This window comes from Python bivittatus, unplaced genomic scaffold (assembly GCF_059951505.1).
Source record: "Python bivittatus isolate LINGU-HERP-01145 unplaced genomic scaffold, Pbiv_v1 ctg000850_np1212, whole genome shotgun sequence".
In the NCBI taxonomy this organism is placed as follows: Eukaryota; Metazoa; Chordata; class Lepidosauria; order Squamata; family Pythonidae; genus Python; species Python bivittatus.
Genome location: NW_028277112.1, coordinates 24312624 through 24332231, shown reverse-complemented (window position 1 = coordinate 24332231; position 19608 = coordinate 24312624). Strand labels below are relative to the sequence as shown.

Below are 19608 nucleotides of genomic sequence, written 5' to 3'. Positions count from 1 at the left end.
AAAAAGTTAAGACTAAGGATAAAATAATTCAGAACACAATTTTATGGATTAATTTAATATATTTTTCAGGGATGTTATAATGAATATATAAGAAACTACAAAATTACATCTCATTAATTTAGATATGTAGTAATGTATGACCTTGATATTTCCTTCTGCAGATCCTGTAACAAAATATTCTTCTGTAGGATCTACAGCAATTGCTTTAATTGGAGAATCATGACTTTGGAAAAACTGTCGCTGTTGCTTTTGGCGAAGATCTATTAAGCAAGTATAGCCTCTTCTTCCACCAGATATTAATAGTTGGTGTTTGGGGGCATATGCTAAGACAGTTGCTCCAGTATCATGACAGGTAAAGGCTGAAATCCAAACAAATTATAAAATAAATTAAAATGTGAATAATATTCTATTACTATTGAATTTCAATCATTTTATTATATGCTACTCTTAAATAAACAAATAAATAAATAAAGCACCAGTACTGAATTATTGGATGAATCCACTAGTTTTTGAATTAGGTAAATGGAAAAGATTTGTTGGAAGTATGCAAAAATTTCTTTTTACCTTGACTATTTATGGAATCTCACTTTTGAAACCATCTCATTCCACACATAGCTAACTATATTAGCTAGAGTAATTAGAGTTTCCAAACAATTTACTTAATAGTTAGCAAAACTACAACTGACACTTTAGTGTTGTTGTACCTTTGTAAATGACCAAAGGAAAACTCCACATGAAGAGCACTGATGAAAATCAGTGAGAGTGATGCATAAATTTTGCATACAAATGCAGATGCTGAATACATTTGGCCTACTGTTGCTGTTGTGTGAAATTATTGTATGTATGATTATTTTGCAATACAAGTTATCTTGTATGGAGAAGGTAATTTTTTCCACTATATATAGTGGTGCTTAAAAGTTTGTGAAACCTTTTGAATTTTAGTATTTATGCATAAATATGACATAAAACTTGATCTGTTCTTCACACAAGTCTAAAAACTAGATAAAGAGAACCCAATTAAACAAATGAGTCAGAAACATTATACTTGTTCATTTATTAAAAGTATGCGAACCTTTGGTTTCAGTAACTGGTGTCCCCCCCCCTTAGGCAACAATAACTGCAGCATTAAATATTTCCGATAACTGTTGGTCAGTCCTGTGCATTGGCTTGGAGGAATTTTAGCCTATTCCTCCTTACAGAACAGCTTCAACTCGGGGATGTTGGTGGGCTTCCTTGCATGAACTGCCCACTTCAGATCTTCCACAACATTTCTATAGGATTAAGGTCAGGACTTTGACTTGGCCATTCCAAAACGTTAACTTTCTTCTGCTTTAACTATTCTTTGCTTGTGCGACTTGTGTGTTTTGGGTTGTTGTCTTGCTGCATGACCCACTTTCTCCTGAGCTTCATTACACAGACAGATACCCTGACATTTGCCTGTAGAATTTGCTGGTACAATTCAGAATTCATAGTTCATTGGCAAGCCGTCCTGGTCCAGAGGCAGCAAAGCAAGCCCAAACCCATGATACTGCCACCATGTTTCTTTTGCTGGAATGCAGTGGTTGCCTTTTGCCAAATATGGCACTTTTCATTCAAGCCAAAAAGTTCTATTTTGGTCTCATCTGTCCACAGAACATTCTTCCAATAGCCTTCTGGCTTATCCATGTTGTCTTTTGCAAACTGTAGACAAGCAGCAATGTCCTTTTTGGAGAGGAGTGGCTTTCTCCTTGCAACCCTGCCATGCATACCATTATTGTTTAGTCTTCTCCTGATGGTGGTCTCATGAACACTGACATTCACCAATGCAACAGAGGCCTTTAGTTCCTTAGACATTACCCTGTTTTTTTGGAGGTTTTTTGAGACCTCCTGGAGTATTATATGCCCTGCTCTTGGTGTGATTTTGGTTGGTTGACCACTCCTGGGGAGGGTAACAATGGTGTTGACTTGCCTCCATTTGTACATAATCTGCCTGACAGTAGACTAGGGAGTCCCAACTCTTTGGAAATAGTTTTTTTAACCATTTCCAGCCTGGTGAGCATCAGCAACTGTTTTTTGGAGATCTTCAGAAATTGTTAGCCTTGCCAGATAGTCCAGGCAAGAAGCACAACCAGGAGTATTAGCTCTTTCTTTATTGTAAGTTTACATTAACAGAATCTTGAAAGTCTAAAGTACCCCTCCCATCCCTCACTTTTACTCTTCTGAAAACTAGGGAGGGTCCCTTCTTTCACTATCCATCCTCTTTAGGTCTCAGATTTCGTTTATCAGACCGTTATCTAGGCTGCAGCTCTTCCTCCTGTCTCCCAAGATCATTCCCACATACCATTACGGACTTCTCATTTGTTCAAGCATAACACACTTTCACCACCTGTGTTGTGAAGATCAGACATCAATAGTGAATATCCAGAATTCTATTCTTTAAATAAGGCAGGACCTCCCACACTCACCCCTGATTGTCATCCCATAGATTGAAACACCTGGCACTAATTTTCCCTTCAAATGAATTGATAATCCTTGAGGTTTACTTACTTTTACCAGCACAAATATGTAGCTTTGGATCATTTTCCTCAACAAACAAATTAACAAGTATAATGTTTTTGATTCATTTGTTTAATTGGGTTGTCTTTATCTAGTTTTAGGACTTGTGTGGAGAACAGATTGTGTTTTAGATCATTTCATGCAGAAATATTGAAATTCAAAAGGTTTCACAAACTTTTAAGCACCACTGTATATAGTGGAAAAAATTATCTTCTCCATACAAGATAACTTGTATTGCACAATAATCATATGTACAATAATTTCACACAACAGCAACAGTAGGCCAAATGTATTCAGCATCTGCATTTGTATTCAAAATTAATCCAGTTTTTTAAAAATTATAATTTGGTGAGGAAGCATAGTGCTATGACATTGAGTGTCTAACATATTATGGTAGGCCTAAACACATTGAACTATTTTGAAAGAACACGCAGCACTACATCTGGCGTAAAAAGGGCACTGCATATCATCATGAAAACATCATCCCAACCGTAAAGTATGGTGGAGGAAACTTCATGATTTGGGCCTGCTTTGCTGCATCAGGGCTTGGCCAGCTTGCAGTCATTGAGGGGAAGATGAATTCCCAAGTGTATCAAAAAATTCTTCAGGATAATGTGAGAATGTCTGTACGTCAGCTGAAACTCTGTAGAAGTTGGGTGATGCAACAGGACAATGACACAAAACACCGGAGCAAATCCACAACAGGATGGCTTCAGAAAAACAAAATCCACCTTTTGGAGTGGCCAAGTCAGAGCCCAGACCTCAACCCAATAGAGATGCTACGGAATGACTTGAAGAGAGCCATACACATGAGATGTCCAAAGAATATGACAGAGCTAAAGCAGTTCTGCCAGGAAGAATGGGCTAAAATCCCTCCTGAACGATGTGCAGGTCTGATCCACAGCTACAGGAAGCGCCTGGTTGAGGTTACTGCTGCCAAGGGGGGGGGGGGTCAACCAGTTATTGATTCCAAGGGTTCACTTACTTTTTCCACTAGCATTTTGAATGTTGAATGAGTGTGTTCAATAAAGACATGAAGGATCAGAATTGTTTTTGCATTATTATTTTAGGCACATTATATTTGTCAATACTCTTGACTTAGATGACGGTCAGATCACATTTTATGACAAATTAATGCAGAACACCATGAAATTCCAAAAGGTTCACATACTTTTTCTTACAACTGTAAATTATATAGTTTATTCTTGGCCAAGACATATTCCCATGGCTTAGCATGCTATCAAATCTCTCAAATCTATTTTGAGAGAGTTGTTTTAAAACTGAAAACTTCTAAAGTAATTGTGTTAGAACACATCATATAAAGATGTGACAAACTGCTTCAAATTCAAAACCATTGTTTTGAGCTCAAAATGTATCAAATTTGAAACTTTTTATATACCCCTTATTTAGCATTATGTGTCAATACATTATATAATCAAGTATCTTGACTGTGTGTACAGGTGCATAGTGTTATATTAGCAAACAGACTAATTCTAACCAAAATCTTATTTTCCAGTAGGTAGCTGAAGTGTAATTTAAGATTTTAAATTTTAAAAAATATAGTTTTCTGTTAGTATATATGCCAATTTATACAGTTAAGCTTACCATGCACCAAGCTACTGGAAGGGGCAACCAAAGTATCCCACAAACAAATATTTCTAAAAAGAAATAAACACAACAATAGTAATGTATGTAATAATATAATGATGAAGTAAGAACAAACTGAATCAGTAATTAGAATTAAATAAGCATCAAATAAGAGCAACAATTCCTTTGAAATCATATGCAACATTTTGCTTTTATGGGAAAAAAGGAAATTTGAAAATAATACCTGTATGATTTTTTTAATGTAAGCAACACCTAACAGTTTCTATTAAAATATCTTTATAGAGGTTATAGTAACTCTGAGAAGAAAACCACAAAAAGAAAACATAGTAATGGAAATAGTACAATGCAGATACGGGCAGGTAAAATTATACTTCAAATCAAAGCTTTTAAACACATATAACAACAGCAACAACAACAAAAAGCACTACCTTGACATGGCTGTGGGCCTTGCGTGCTTTGAGGAGGATGAGAGCTAAGCCAGAGGTTCAACCATACTGGACAGGTCTCATCAGAGGAGCCAGACAAAGAGTGTCTCTCCCATAAACAATATGGTGAGATGTAATTTACAGAAACCTATACTGGATCTGTTGTCGCCAGGGCCAACAAGGACTATGCTAGGTGTTCTAGTTCCTGGACATCTGGTGACAAGTGGGCTACAGGACTCAGGACTGAGCAACCCGGAGTTGCTATTGGCTTCTGTTATTTCTAGGTGCTTGATTATTCAGTCATGTGGCAGGGAGTTGAATGCCTTCTTGTAATCAATCCAAGCTATATTCAAGTTGGTCTTCCTCTCTTAGAGTTTTTCAAAATCATCTTGTCAATTAGGAGCTGATCTTTTGTTCCTCTGCTGTTTGGGCAGTTTGCTTTCTGCTCAGATGGAAAGAGCTTGTTTTCTAGTTGCTGTTGGACTGCATCAGCTACCACAGTAGTTAGCAAATTGGAAGTTGTTGGTAAGCAGGTAATTGGCCTGTAGTTGCCTGGTGCTGCCCCTTTTGTAGGATCTTTCATTATCAGGTAGGTTTTGCCAGATATTAACCAATCTTCAATTTCACCTCTTTGCAGAAGGTTGTTAAACTGCTTGTCAATGAGTGGTGCAGAGCAGTCAGATGTTTCAACCAAAAACCATGCAGTTCATCTTGCAGGTAATCTTCCTTGCCCTTTTCTCCACTGTTTCTGCTATTATTACAAGTTCTTTCATTTCACCTTATTTTTTATTCTTATCCACCTCCTTTTTCCAAGCTGGTTTCTTGATATATTTCTTTGGGTTGTCCCGTAACTTTGCCCAGAACTGCACTGTTTCTTCTTTGTCAGGTGTTGACTGGTTCATTGCAGTCTCTCCATTGATGATTGGTAGAAACATTTCTGATGCAACTGAAATTGGAGATTCTGACTATAATGTGCAATTCGAAGTTCGTATCTGCTGATATTCTTGGCTATGGCTGTTATTTGCTGCTTTATTATTTTCAGTGCTTCTTTGATCTTCCTTGTTTCTAGGTGATATTTCTTGATCAGGTATTCTTTGGTCTTCTTATTCTTCAGCTTCTTTTGTTTCATCTGTTCTAGCTTGCTTGCATCTGATCTTAGCATGCTGATCTTATTTTCCAACCTGATTTTCCATTTTGTTGGTGCACTTTTTTTCTTCTTTTTGATTTTGCATCCAAGGTACTCAGTTATAACTGCAGTCCTGCCGTACATCAGTTGGTTTGTTTCTTGCAGTGAGCTGGTGCTTATATTTGATATTACAGTATTGGCATCTTTTAATAATTGTGCTAGCTGTTTCTCTGTAACAAGCTTCAATGCAGACAACCTTATTCTGTTCTTTTTGTACTGTTCTGGATGCTCAGTTATTCTTCGTTTCAATTCCTTTGTTTTTTAGTTAGAGGGCTTTGTTTTTTCTGAGGAGAAGGCAGAGGAGAAGGTGCCTGGTTTGGGAATGAAAATGATTTAATAGCTATGCTGGCTTCCTCTACTGCCAGTCCCCCTGGTTTGCCTCTACAGTGTGAGCTACTTCTGGCAAGGCTTCAATTTCTTTGCCCTGGGTAGACCTTTGCAGTTATTCCAATTCTACCTCTGTGAATACTTTTTGTATTATACATCGACATTGATCTGCTAGCTTCTGTTCAGTTCTTTCTGATTCTGGATGCTGTTTTTTCCAGAACTGGTGCATTCTTTTCAGTCATCCTCTTCTTGTTGCACTTGATATGTAATAAATAGCAGATCATTATTTCTTTGTTTTCAGTCTTTGTATATTTGTGATGGGTAAACAACTTTTCTTCCAGTAGTCCTGCAGCTGTTGGCCCTGGTTGCTCAGCCAACAATCCTGAGTCCTGTAGCCCACTTGTCATCAGATGTCCAGGAACTAGAACACCTAGCATGATCCTTGTTGACCTGGGCAACGACCGATCTGGTATTTGTTGTTGTTGTTCAGTCGTTAAGTCGTGTCCGACCCTTTGTGACCCCATGAACCATATTGCGCCAGGCCTTCCTGTCCTTCACTGCCTCCCTGAATTTGCTCAGTTTCATGCTCATTGCTTCAGTGATGCTATCTAACCATCTCATCCTCTGCCGTCCTCTTCTCCTTTTGCCTTCAATCTTTCCCAGCATCAGGGTCTTTTCCAAAGAGTCCTCTCTTCGCATTAGGTGACCAAAGTATTTGAGCTTGAGCTTCAGTATCAATCCTTCCAATGAGCAATCAGGGTTGATTTCCTTTAAGATTGACTGGTTTGACCTCCTAGCAGTCTAGGGGACTCTTAAGAGTCTTCTCCAGCACCACAGTTCAAAGGCATCAATTCTTCAGTGCTCAGCCTTCTTTATGGTCCAGCTCTCACAGCCATACATTATTATTGGAAAAACCATAGCTTTGACTATGCGGATCTTTGTCGGCAAGGTGATGTCTCTCCGATCTGGTATAGGTTTCTGTAAATTACGTCACACTGTATTGTTTATGGGAGAGACACTCTTTGTCTGGTTGAACCTCTGGCATAGCTCTCCTCCTTGGAACACTCAAGCCCCACAACCATGTCAAGGTAATGCCTCACTGGGTGGTTGTTGTTGTTGTTATTTGTATGCCACCTGACTCTCAATAGCTCTGAGTGGCTGACAACAATCAAAGAAATTATAATAAAATCAATAAAACATAAAAAGTAAAGATAAAAGATGGCAAGTGCAATGAAATGAAGGGTCTCACTCTCCCTCACTGAAGGCCTGGGTGAAGAGCCAGGTCTTCATGACTCTTCTAAACAACATCAGAGTGGGGACCATCCAGATCTCATGGGTAACCTTGTTCCAGAGGGCAGGTGTTGCTACAGAGAAGGTATATTTCTGGGGTCTGAGAGATGACACCATTTAATTGAAGGAACCTGGAGTGTGCCAACCCTGCAGGATTGAATTGGCTGGGCAGATATTATGAGAGACAGGCCATCCCTCAAGTAACCAGGTCCTATGCCCTACAGGGCTTTATAGGGAACAACTAGCACTTCAATCACACCCAGAAGCAAACCAGCAACCATGGCAGCTTGCAAAACAGAGGTGTTACATGGGCATACTGAAGCATGCCCATTACTGTTCACACTGCTATATTCTGGACCAGCTGAAGCTTCTGGGTGTTCTTCAAGGGCAGCCCCATGTAGAGAGCATTGCAGAAGGCTAGCTGCAAGGTGACTAGGGCATAAGTTACTGTCTGAAGGGCCCCCCAGTCTAGGAACGGGCACAATAAGTGCACCAGACTGAGTTGTACAAAGGCCTTCCTAGCCACAGCTGACACCTGGTCTGCAAGCAGGAGGTGCCCCACCCAAGGTCAAAGATCAGGTCAAACATCCACAGCCATTTGATTTTGGCAGGACTGAGATGGAGACGGTTCTTTCCCATCCAAACCCACACAGCCTCCAGGCACTGGGATAGAAACTCAATAGCCTCACTTGGCTGGCCCAGGGTTGAAAGATATTATTGGGTATCATCAGCATACTGATGATACCGAACCCAAACCAGCAGATGACCTCACCCAGTGGTTTCATGTTGGTGTTGAAAAGAAAGAGTAGAACCCTTCTGCACCCCCAAAGGAGGGGCCTAGGGAGTAATCTCTCCCCCAACCAGCACTGACTGGAATCAGCCCCAGAGAAAGGAAGAGAAACGTAAAATGGTGCCCCCAATCCCCAATCCTTGAAGCTGGCTTGGAAAGATACCATAGTGGACGGTATCGAAAACCAGACAGATCAAAGAGCACAAGAATGTATGCACCACTGCCATCCTAGCTCCACCACAGGTCATCGACAAGTGTGACCAAGGTTGTCCCAGTACTAAATCCTGGCCTGAAACCTGACTGAAATGGGTCCAAGGTTCTCATCAGCTGCAGACCAACCACTTTCTCAACAAACTTCCCCAAAAGGGAAGGTTGGAGACTCGTTGGTAGTTGTCAAAAACTGTTGGGTCCAAGGATAGCCTCTTGAGGAGGAAGTACACCACTGCTTCTTTCAAGGCAGGAGGTACCTGTCCCTCAGAGAGGCCAACACCATAGCATGGACCTAACCATGGAGAAACTCCTTGGTCTCTTTTACAATCCAGGAGGGTCCCAGATCCAGTAAACAGGTGGCCAAGCTGACAGCACAGAGAACCCTGTCCACTTCCTCAGGCATCACTGGCTCAAACTCATCACAGATCATATCCCCAGATCATGCCCCAGGCACCTCAGCCTGCTCTGCCCAGTCAGAGTCCAGGTTGGAGCAAAACTGAGGTATTTCATCCATCAGATAGCCTAAACAATCCTCACAGTAATTATGATTATTATCTACGTACATAGAAAGGACTGTATCCAATAGAAATTTTGCATTTAATAGGTATAATTTCTCCTTTCATGCCATGGGACACTTGCTCCCTGCTCAACCTAAAAAGCTGTTCTTAAAGGATTCTCCAGGGCACATACTTTACAGTATAAAGAGGAAATGAACATTGGGAAGAATTTTCCTTTGTACAAAGTCACTACTAGTAATCACTAACTTTTTATTTATACAATGTTTATTGCTAAGATCTTGAACAAATTTTAATACCTGTTGTCTGTAGATAGCCCGGCAGTAGCTATCAAAGATGAAGAACTGATGAAAACAAAATCACTAGCTGTTTTGTTGTGGCATTGCCATGTCTGGAAATAACAAAGAACAGTAAGCACAGTAAAGCAACAAAAATATGATTAATTTGTCAATAACATTAGAGCTTCTTATTTATCTAGAAAAGAATATTATTTATTAATTACAGGTTCAAGCTTGCTGCAGGATACCTAACAGGTTTTTCCCACAATGACTTCCTGGACTGCATAAAATATTACAGCCTTAAATCACAGTTAGTTTACAGATTTCAAATGATTCTTCAAAAGTATTAAATCTAGGAGGAAAAATGTTTGAAATGTGAAACTTCTATTTTTGCTTGAAAATTCTGTTTTTCCTACCTCAAATAAAAAATATAATGGACTTGGAATCCATGCAATTTTCAGCCTAGAATATTTGTCCATTGTATAGAAGAAACTATATGAAAATAAGACAGCTATGTATCAAATTAAAACAAGGAGTTAATTGTCATGGTTATATAAAAAAACAAAAAGGTAAATAAAAAAAAGCTAGAAAATATTTGGACTTACCAGGTATGGTTTGGGTGTGCTTTCATTATGTAGGCAACCCTTACAGTTTGTTTGATACAAACTTATGTATCCATCACCATCAACAATCCCAAACTAAAGAAAGTAGATACATATTTTTACATTATATTAGGACTTATACTATTTGATTCCTTTATAGTTAATCTTTATCCAATGCATGCTTCCAAACATTTGCCTAGACATTAAAACCATATATCTATATATCTATATCTATATTTCAAATTTGGTCACCACCCATCTCACAAGGAAGTGACTCTGAGCAGTTTACAATAAATACAACAAATAAATATTAATTAAAATACAATAAAAACCAAATACATAATAATAATACTATATAACCAATGGAAAGAGCACTATTCCAGATGTGTGTGCATATGTATGTGTAGTAAGTCATTAGCAATTCCTAGCATACCCGGAAGACTGAATGCAAATAGAATTCACATGAGCAACAGCCTCCTCATTCACTTCCATATTATAAATATTGTATTTTTGCAACATTATATTGTTGCAGAATAAAACAATAGGATCCAACTGGTTTAAAATACAAAATGTTGGTCTGTACACAAGAAATTGGAATCTACTAAAGTATGGGAAGAAAGGAGATGTAATAGATTTCACCAAGCCATAATTTCACAACCAGAAAGACTCATTGTATACTTTTGCTAATGAAATTCCATTTGCTAGTGGACAGAGAAAAGAACCTCTACAATGAATCGGAAGACATTTTTGTATAGGAGATGTTTTTCTCCTCTCTTAGAATTTTTAAAAATCTAAAATACAGCCCCCCCCTTTTTCTCCTTTTTTAATCCTTTACAAAAGAAACTTCAATAAGTGATTGACAGAGCTGTAAACATTGACACTGTAGCTATCACTGGATCTACTGATAAGAATGAAGCAAGAATCAGCAGTAATATACTTGCAAGCCATAGTCATCCATCATCTCCAGAAATGGTACCTGAAATCTTACATACATACATACATACATACATACATACATGTGTGTGTGTGTGTGTTTAAAGATTAAAAACACTATCATATTGCAAATTATATCTTGTGTTTTGGAATAATTGTGGAGTTTATACAAATGGTACCATAGCTTTACAGGTGGATAATCCTTGTTACTCAAAAACAAAACATGGCCATGAGATAAGTCTCTTATTTTATAATTCCTCCAGCTGTATAACAAGTAACAATGTGTTAATAGCATAAGCATATAATACTATCTGTAAATTAAGTTCTGAATGTTTGAAGTTTATACATTATTTTGAAGAGCTGATTAGATAAAATTATATTCTAATCTCTGAGGACAGTGTTCAAGCTCATTTTCAGATGCTAGGACAATGAGTAATATTTACTGAAGAAAGTTAGGAAGCTAGAACCAAGGAATTTCAGCAAATTTTGTGGTTAAAGCACACAATCTACCTATAGAAACAATAAAGTTTCTTGCATTTATTTTTCCTTGCTGCTCTAGTAATCTTCATTCAGACTCTCAAATTTACCCAACATTGGATTGCAAATTTTTCCAATGTATATTAAAGTCAATAGGGAAGCCTTTGCATTTGTAAGAGTTTTATGTCCATGGTTTATCTCAAATAATTAGATATGGCTATATGTGTTTAGGTTTTGAAGGGGAATATACAATTTTTAAAAAAATAATTTAAAAAAAGCTGTACAGTAATCAGTAATGTTGTTGTTTGAGGCATTTTAACATATTTTTCAATTCTGAGTTCCCTCCTTACAAAGTCCAATCTAAAAACCACTCTACTAGTGATACATCTCAAGTCCTGTTTGAGCTATGGGATAGCCTTTCTAATGCTAGTTAGTACCTTCTAAACAAAGGGTGTAGTAATATGAAAGATGTTTGCATCTACTGACAAGTTAAAGCCTAAACCTAGAAGAAAAGTTTCTTAGTAGCCTAATCTGCTGGGCTAGGTTGCTTCAAAATGGAAGTGGAACCATATTTCTCAAGTCATGCACCATTATTCTTACAATCAGTGATTAAACAAACTAAAGGAAGTGCCGTGCTACGCGAGTAGTGGCAGAAACTTCAGTTCAGTCCACTTTGCTAGACACACAAGGTGTTTGTGAATTTAGGGGATCTCATATATTGAGTAAAAACTGAGATACTAGCTATTGGATTACTGTGAGGCAATAGCTAATGTCTAATTTAATAAGTTTTCAAAAACATAATAAATTTAAATATTCATTTGTAGTATTTTTAATATTGGGATTATTTTTAAAGATAAAGAACAATATAAATTTTGTAAAGGAACAAAAATACAAATTTATAAATATTAAGTGTTATTTAAATAGATTTTTTTCATCCTATAAAGATAAAAGGATAGTACCTTATTGCCTTGATAATTAAATCTCATCCGTGTAATCCTGGGGTTGCCACCAGATCGGAAACATGCAAGTTGTTGAGAATGGCCCCATTCAAACATTCTCACACTGCCATCCTGAGCACCTGTCAAATCTGCAATAAAAAATATAGAACTTCAAGACTTAAGAAAAAATAAATAAATTTAAAAAATGAATGTACAGCAAATTCAGAAAAGAATTGGAACAATTATTTTCAACTCAGACTAGCAATTATAAATAATCTAGAAGTATACTCCTAAGTTATTTAAGTAACAAATTCTTCAATTATTGCTTCTTTGCATATATTTTTATAAATAATAACTGCTGGCTCTTTGCTATTGAGGGCATTCTTTGATCTGTATTACATTAAGGAACTTAGCATAATACTGAAAGTTCTTAACTCATTCAAGCCCAACCAAATCAAATACTATTACAAAATCAAATACTATTGCAAAAAGAATAACTGCAAATAACTAGCTTCAGTTATCTATCATTTGAAAGATGCTCTGAATTTTCTGAATCAGGCCTTTTTGCTATAATTTCATCTAACATTTTATTTTCTTATAAACTACAATAATGTTATGAGTTAGAAATACAAAACTTACAATATGGTAGTGTTGGGTGAGAAGCCATTCTTCTGACATTATTGAGATTCTTCTTGATCATCTATTAAATGTCCAAAATTAAAGAATACAGTTTAAATTATTCAGAAATCTGTTCAGTTAAAATCATCAGTAATATAAAATACAGACACTACTATGTTTGCTTCCCTTCGTGACTTGGGGTTTGAGATAGGGATGACAATCAGTGAAAACGAAACCCTTCCTTCGGTGTTTATCCAAAGTTCATATCAACAGAATCTAAATCCAGGTTCTTGGAAGCTTTTGGTCCATAAATCTAAGGTTTGTAAAAGACACACGCTAGACTTCAATCTTACCTCTTTTCTTGCCAATTCCTTTCTGATTCCATTAAATTTATTGGAATATTCCTGTATATTGTAAGGTAAGTAAGACAAAGGCAGAAGTAGAGGCATGTAAGAGAGAGGTAAACAAACTTTTACAAAAAGTAAGCAGGAGTGAAGAAATTATGTTTTGCATTTAATCATCTACATAAGATTTAGGTGTGAAATACATTAACTGGAAAATGGTTTATGTAATGAATCCTAGGAGACAAAGCACAAATTGCAGCAAACACTAAGGTATTAAATATAGCCATAACTTATTTCATAATCTGATTTTTTAAATCAGTCTTTGTACTGTAAGAGTATTTTTTATCTAAAATGATGTATGAAGGTTATAAATAGAAATAAATAAATAGCAGCTCATCTGTACAAAGTAAGGTTTAACTTATAAAAGTGAAATAAATTTTTAAATATATTTCAATAATTTAATTATGTCTGGCTGTTTTTATTGATTCAAAAATTGAGAAAATATACGTGTGGATGAAATTCTATCATATAAATGGAGAAAATGTATTTACTTTAAATTTTGCAGAAAATGTAGGTAAAATTATTTATTAATAAATCATTATTAAGGATATTGGTGTGGTAGCAGAATTAGAGATAACTCCTACATAACTTCCATTTCTCAGAGAAAAGACAGGATGTAAATGCAATCAATCAATGTGTCCTCATTACTATAAGGTGAAATCAGTAGTATATATAAAACCTTTTTGAATGATATCACAGAATACTTATACTGGAGTGAGAATCCAGTTGTGCAGCCTTTCCATCTCCATATTTGTTTGCAAACTATGACACATGGTAACCACTACGTGGCTGACTCACAGCCTTAGTTGACATACTGACTGGCTTCCCCTTGGCCTTCCAGATGTTTTGAACTCCCATACTCTCTTACTACAGTATTGGCCATGCTAGTTAGAGCTGATGGGAGCTGAAATCCAAAATATTTTTTTACACACTGTTGCATATCTTTGACGTAACAAGACTATAGCAGACTAAGATGACGCTGAAGCTACGTTTTAGTGATTAAGCTCACATGCCTCAGATTTTAAGTGCTGGATAGTGAAAACAAGCAAAGGTTTTCAGGAATACTCATGTGAGAAAGTGATAGGAGCATTAGTTCTGAATGAGAAATTCACATGAGTTCTAGTGAGAGAAGGAACATACAATATAGATTCTAACAAAATAGAGCTCAGGAGGGTGAGAAGTTTAAAGTGTTACTGGCAGAGTCACTTGACTGAGGAAATATTGGGAATCTGAATGAAAAGCAAGAAGAGTCAAACAAAGAACACACTGGCTGTTTTCTGGTACGATTTTGTCAGATCTCTTCCATCTGCCTCCAAAATGAGTATAACATCTATTTATTATACCAAGTTACAGTAAGGATTATAGTATAATTGTGATGTACTCTGAACACTCTAATAGCAGTATGTACATGCTGATTATATTATCTTATTGAAAGAATAAGAAGAAAACTGTGTTATGGAAAATCTGTTAGGCAATGAAAGATACTAGCTTTGAATATAAACTGGGTTGATTAAGCTGTGAAAAGCAGAGCAAACTAAAAATATGATTGGCAGAAACTTGGTAGAAGGGGACCAATAAAAATTGTGATTTGTTGTTACAAACGTCATTGTTTCTACCAAAAATCCTGCACTATATTGTAGTTTAGGCTGAGGAAAATATTTTGTCATTGCTACCTGACAAAAAATGTAAACAATAAAAATATGAGGGGTTAATGTTTTAATTTAAAAGATTTCTATACTGCATTTCATAAATTAATACATTGTCTGAAAATGCCTCAGAAGTCTCTGAAACAATATCACATTATGAAATAACAGTATAAAATCAGCCTAAGCCACTTCAAAAATTCCAGAAGATAACTATTAAAGCTTCAAGCATTCACAAAACAAGTGTAACCTAAAGAAATTAACTAAGCCTCACCCAAACCAAAAGACTGTCTGAAAAATAGTATAAGGGCACATCTAAAGAAAGCAAAGAAAGGGCCAACTCCAGATGAGTTTCTTATAAATCAACTATCAAGAAAAGTCAGTCTAATTTTCTCATTCACCCTACCACCTATTAATATATTCAAAAGTAGATTTTCTGACACAACATTTTAGAATATTTCAGTATGGTTTATGAAACCAGTTTTAGGACATGAAGTAAGCTCATATTAATCAAGTAAAGAAGCTTCAAGAAGTATAATGTTACATCTTATCACTAGTGAGAACTAGCTGATGAAATTCACAAAAGTGTATAATTCTTCAAACAGAATTGGATATAAACAAACAAGTTTCATGGACAACAAAAAAGAAATTATTGTAAAATTAGAACTGACTGGCCAAGTTTGATGGGAGGGAAGTAAGGAAGCCATTAGGATCTGCCTAGCCAATTTAATTCTCAACAGCATGAGGAATTCTTTGGCTTTGTTTCCTTTCTTCACTTAGTCTGTATGTTGTCTGAGAAGAAGATACTTGATAACAGATGAGGAAAACCCTCCTCTAGATTTCACTTGCCTATCTAGACTACAGTTTGTAGGAAATACATAGTAGTCATTCTGAAAAGAAGAAAGTTTAAATATATAACCTCACATTCAAAATTGTTGAAATAAACCATGTTCAATTTGATTTAAATTAATATTAATATCCAAGGTATTTGTTAAATCTTAATGAATTATTTAGAAGCATATCTTATAAATAAAATAAAAACAACATTAATATATAAATGCTAAGATTACTATTATTCTTTAACAAGTGGCTCACCATAGCAGCACCCCTGCCAGTCTGGAAGCCACCAAGCCATGGCATATTGATTGGTGTTCCAAGAGTGCTGTGCGTATAAGGAGTAGTTCCTTGAATGTTTCCCAAGTCATCATGAGCATGTATAACTAAGAAGTCATCAGCTCTATAAAACAAAATGCTCAAATGAATATTGGCCATGTGTTACTAGCTACAAATGTCATATTATAATTGAAAGCATGTGGCTGCTTAGGTACCTATATCTATGAATTCTCATTTGATATCCCATGAACTACTGACAGTAATTAATCTGATTTGTGATACATTTGCACTTTAGAATTAAGATTTTATGGGCTGTAATAACTACATAGCCAATCAGTGAATGGATCAAGACAGAGCCAGTTAGTGGCTGATAGAGAAGAGAAATGCTGTCTGTCAAAAGAAGTGCTCTTAATAACACAGCAAGTCAGATCTAATTATCAGGAAGTTAGTGTTAACAAGAAAATGAGTACGATGTAGGAGCTGAAGTGTACTAGGGAAATGGACATGAGACTTAAAAGTTTTCAGAAAAAGACAGAAGGTAGATCATAATATTCATAAGTCAGTATTTTAATAGGATATCAGTAAAATCCTCAAGTCAATATTAAGGATACAGTCAAAAAATACAAATAAAAGGAAATACCCTTTAGCTTCCATTTCAACGTCATCATCAACCCAAGTGTAGATCTGAGTTGCTAAAATTCCAGAAACATCTAGTTCTTGAATTTCATGGCTTGAAGCTATTGCAATACAATTCCTGTTGGCCTAAAATACATAAATACATATTTATTTCTTTCACAACATCTGTATATGGCCCCAATTCATATACCCAGACTCTGGGAAATGAACAAGGGAAGAATAAAACCAACAATCAAATAAAGTACAACCAAAGCACAATAATAATACAAATTACAATAGTTAAACTGTCAACTTAGACCAAAGGCACATTAGAATAATACTTTTAACAGCCTTGTGAAATGTAAAGAGGGATGGGGCCAAATATTCTTGTGGAGAAGGCAATTTCCCAAATGTGGGGACTACTGCTGAAAAGGCCTGTTACCTAGGGGGTGCTCTCAGCAGGCCCCTCTGGATGTTTTTAGGCAAGACTGGCAGACTAAATTTCAGTAAGACAATTCCTGTTATAGCCTACTGCCATATTATATAGGGCTTTTAAGTAATGACCAGCAATTTGAAGAGACACACAAGGCTATCAGCAACCAGTCTAACAACCTTAAAATTGATGTTATTCTGCAATGGTGGGATTGTCCCACCAGCAGTTTTTTCAAATTTTAAAATAGTGAAATTAAGAAAAAAACAGAAACAAAAATCCATATAATTGTAAATAACAATGTGACATTGACCCAGCCCTTAAGCTTATCATTGAATATAGACCATATAGCATCATATTGCTATTTTTAGAATACAAGGACTTTTCAAAAATGTGTAACTAACTCTATATCCTGGATTCATTCCTTAAAATCAGAAGAGTAAGTTTCTTTCCAGTGACATAAAATTATCCTCTCTACCGTGTCCCAGGGTCACTAGAGCCAAAGTTCTTGATAAAAGGACAAATTCCATATTTTAGGAACATAGTTCAACGTCACACTGAGATCCTTAATATTTGATATATGTAGTAATCTGAAACTAAAACAAGGCTGAGTAGCTGAGGCTTCTGAACTGTCTCCAAGATAGCAACCCTATGTAAAGTACATTGCAGTATTACACCTGGACGGTGATCAGGATATGAGTTACTGTTGCCAGGGGATCTAAGTATGGTTGTAATTGGCATACCAGCTGCTACTGGGCATGGCTTCCATTAGCTGCTTAAGTGGGGGCCAAGATTCCACAAGACCCCAAATCATGAACCAACTCCTTCAGGGGGAACATGACCCACATCCAAAGTAACTAGCAGGATTGATGTTACCAGATTTCCCAGATGTTTACTGACATACAGTAACTCCATCGTGATAGGATTTAATTTAATGAGACAGTCCCTAAGAACCTCCAAGATTTCCATGGCATCTCCAGTTCAGCCTGGGGTGGTGGTGGTGGTGGTGGTGGTATTATTATTATTATTATTATTATTATTATATCAAATTTATCTCTGCCCATCTCCCCTTAATGGGGGACTCTGGGCAGCTCACATAGTACAGCTTATATACAACTTAACAATTACAAATTACAAGCCTATTCTAATTACAATTAGTGCAGCCCTACTCTATTGTGGCCAGCAGCGGTTGCAAGGGAGTCATCTCATCCAGGCTTTCTTCCACGATGATCTTTTCCATCCAGTACGTCAGTTGCATCCAGTGTCGGTGTTTTTTCTGCCGATCGGGTCCAGCACTGGTCCCTGTGCAAAGTGCCGCCAGTTCCTCCCACAGAAATGGGAGTACCTATTTATCTACTCGTAGATGGTATGCTTTTGAACTGCTAAGTGGGCAGAAGCTAGGGACAAATGACGGGTGCTCACCCCGTCACGCAGAGTTGGACCCAAACTGCTGGAGTGCCGACCATTTCTGGGCGTATAACATATATATATTATATATATATAATACATAACTGGCTATCATCAGTGTATTGATAATACCTTGTCTCACATTGATGAATGACTCTCCCAGAATATTTTTTTATTTATACACACACACACACACACACACACACACACACACGCATGCTAAATAGCATAGAGGAGAGTACCAAACCCTGACTCATATTGGAGTAACAAAAGACTTGAACACTTCCTCCTGGGATTACCAATAAGAACCTCTTCTCAGGTAGGGGTGGAATCATTGTAACATGGTGGTTGACTTCCAATCTTTGCAGGCAGCCCAGAAGGATACCATGCTTGATGGTAGCGAATGCTTTTGAGGCCTCCAATAGGACCAAGGGAGGCATATTCCCTGCATCTAGGTCTCAACAAAGTTCATGTAACAGAGAAACTAATGCAAATTCTATTCCACGTCTTGACAGAAGGTATCTAGATAAATCCCTCTAGTCCAGCAACCTTTTTTTTTTAACAAAAGAAAGTAACCAAATGTTTTTGAAAATTCGCATAGAAGGCCTGAGTGAAATTGCCACTTCCTCAGTTTTTTAAGTTAGCACTGATAAGTTATATATTTGATTTTTTTTTTTAATATAAATTGCTTCCCACTTAAAACTTCCCATACAGTTCAACTATAATAATCTCTTTGTGCTGGTGCTCTTTAAATTCATATACTTCAAGGAAGACACCAGTGCCCTTTGCGCTGTAAAACCAAAAACCTGTATTGAAAAGTAGTAATATAGTGTAGGTCCTTTAATTGGAAGTACAATAGCATTTCCTTCATATGGGTGTAAGTTACATTTCAAAATATTCCAGGAATATCCCCCTAAGTTCTCCATTTGTGTATACCTTATTGACAGCAAAGGCAGTAATAATGTCAGAATCTTTATGGATAATTCTTGCTTTACTTCCAGGGTATCGTGCATCATTCTCTATCTGTATTAAAAAGAAAAGTGGAAGAGTAACATATAATACTTTAACAATAATAATGATTTCATCTTTTAAGTCATGCTGAAAAATAAATGATAAATATTAATCAGGAATATATCTAGCCTAATTAAAAGTATATGAATTATGAATTCAAGATAGTCTAGTAAAAAAACTTTCTGATGGGGATCTTAACTCTACATAATCATTCATTCAGATTAAATTCAGTTCATTGATCTAAAAAACTAGA

General features: G+C 36.5%; 1 protein-coding gene across 4 annotated transcripts in view; it reads right to left on the bottom strand.

Moving 5' to 3' along the window:
* Positions 1-19608, bottom strand: part of DMXL1 (Dmx like 1) — a 122792-nt gene that overhangs the window by 6841 nt on the left and 96343 nt on the right. For 2 of the 4 annotated variants that reach the window (XM_088130240.1, XM_088130239.1), the window contains 9 exons: positions 19281-19367; positions 16533-16654; positions 15875-16016; positions 12754-12814; positions 12136-12263; positions 9770-9862; positions 9186-9277; positions 4141-4193; positions 142-359 (listed from right to left, as the gene is read on the bottom strand). In XM_088130240.1, coding sequence (XP_087986366.1) covers positions 142-359; positions 4141-4193; positions 9186-9277; positions 9770-9862; positions 12136-12263; positions 12754-12814; positions 15875-16016; positions 16533-16654; positions 19281-19367 — 996 coding nt within the window. Of the gene's footprint in view, positions 1-141; positions 360-4140; positions 4194-9185; positions 9278-9769; positions 9863-12135; positions 12264-12753; positions 12815-13085; positions 13137-15874; positions 16017-16532; positions 16655-19280; positions 19368-19608 lie in introns of those variants that run through there. The other 2 variants (XM_088130238.1, XR_015793851.1) reach the window with 2 other exon arrangements.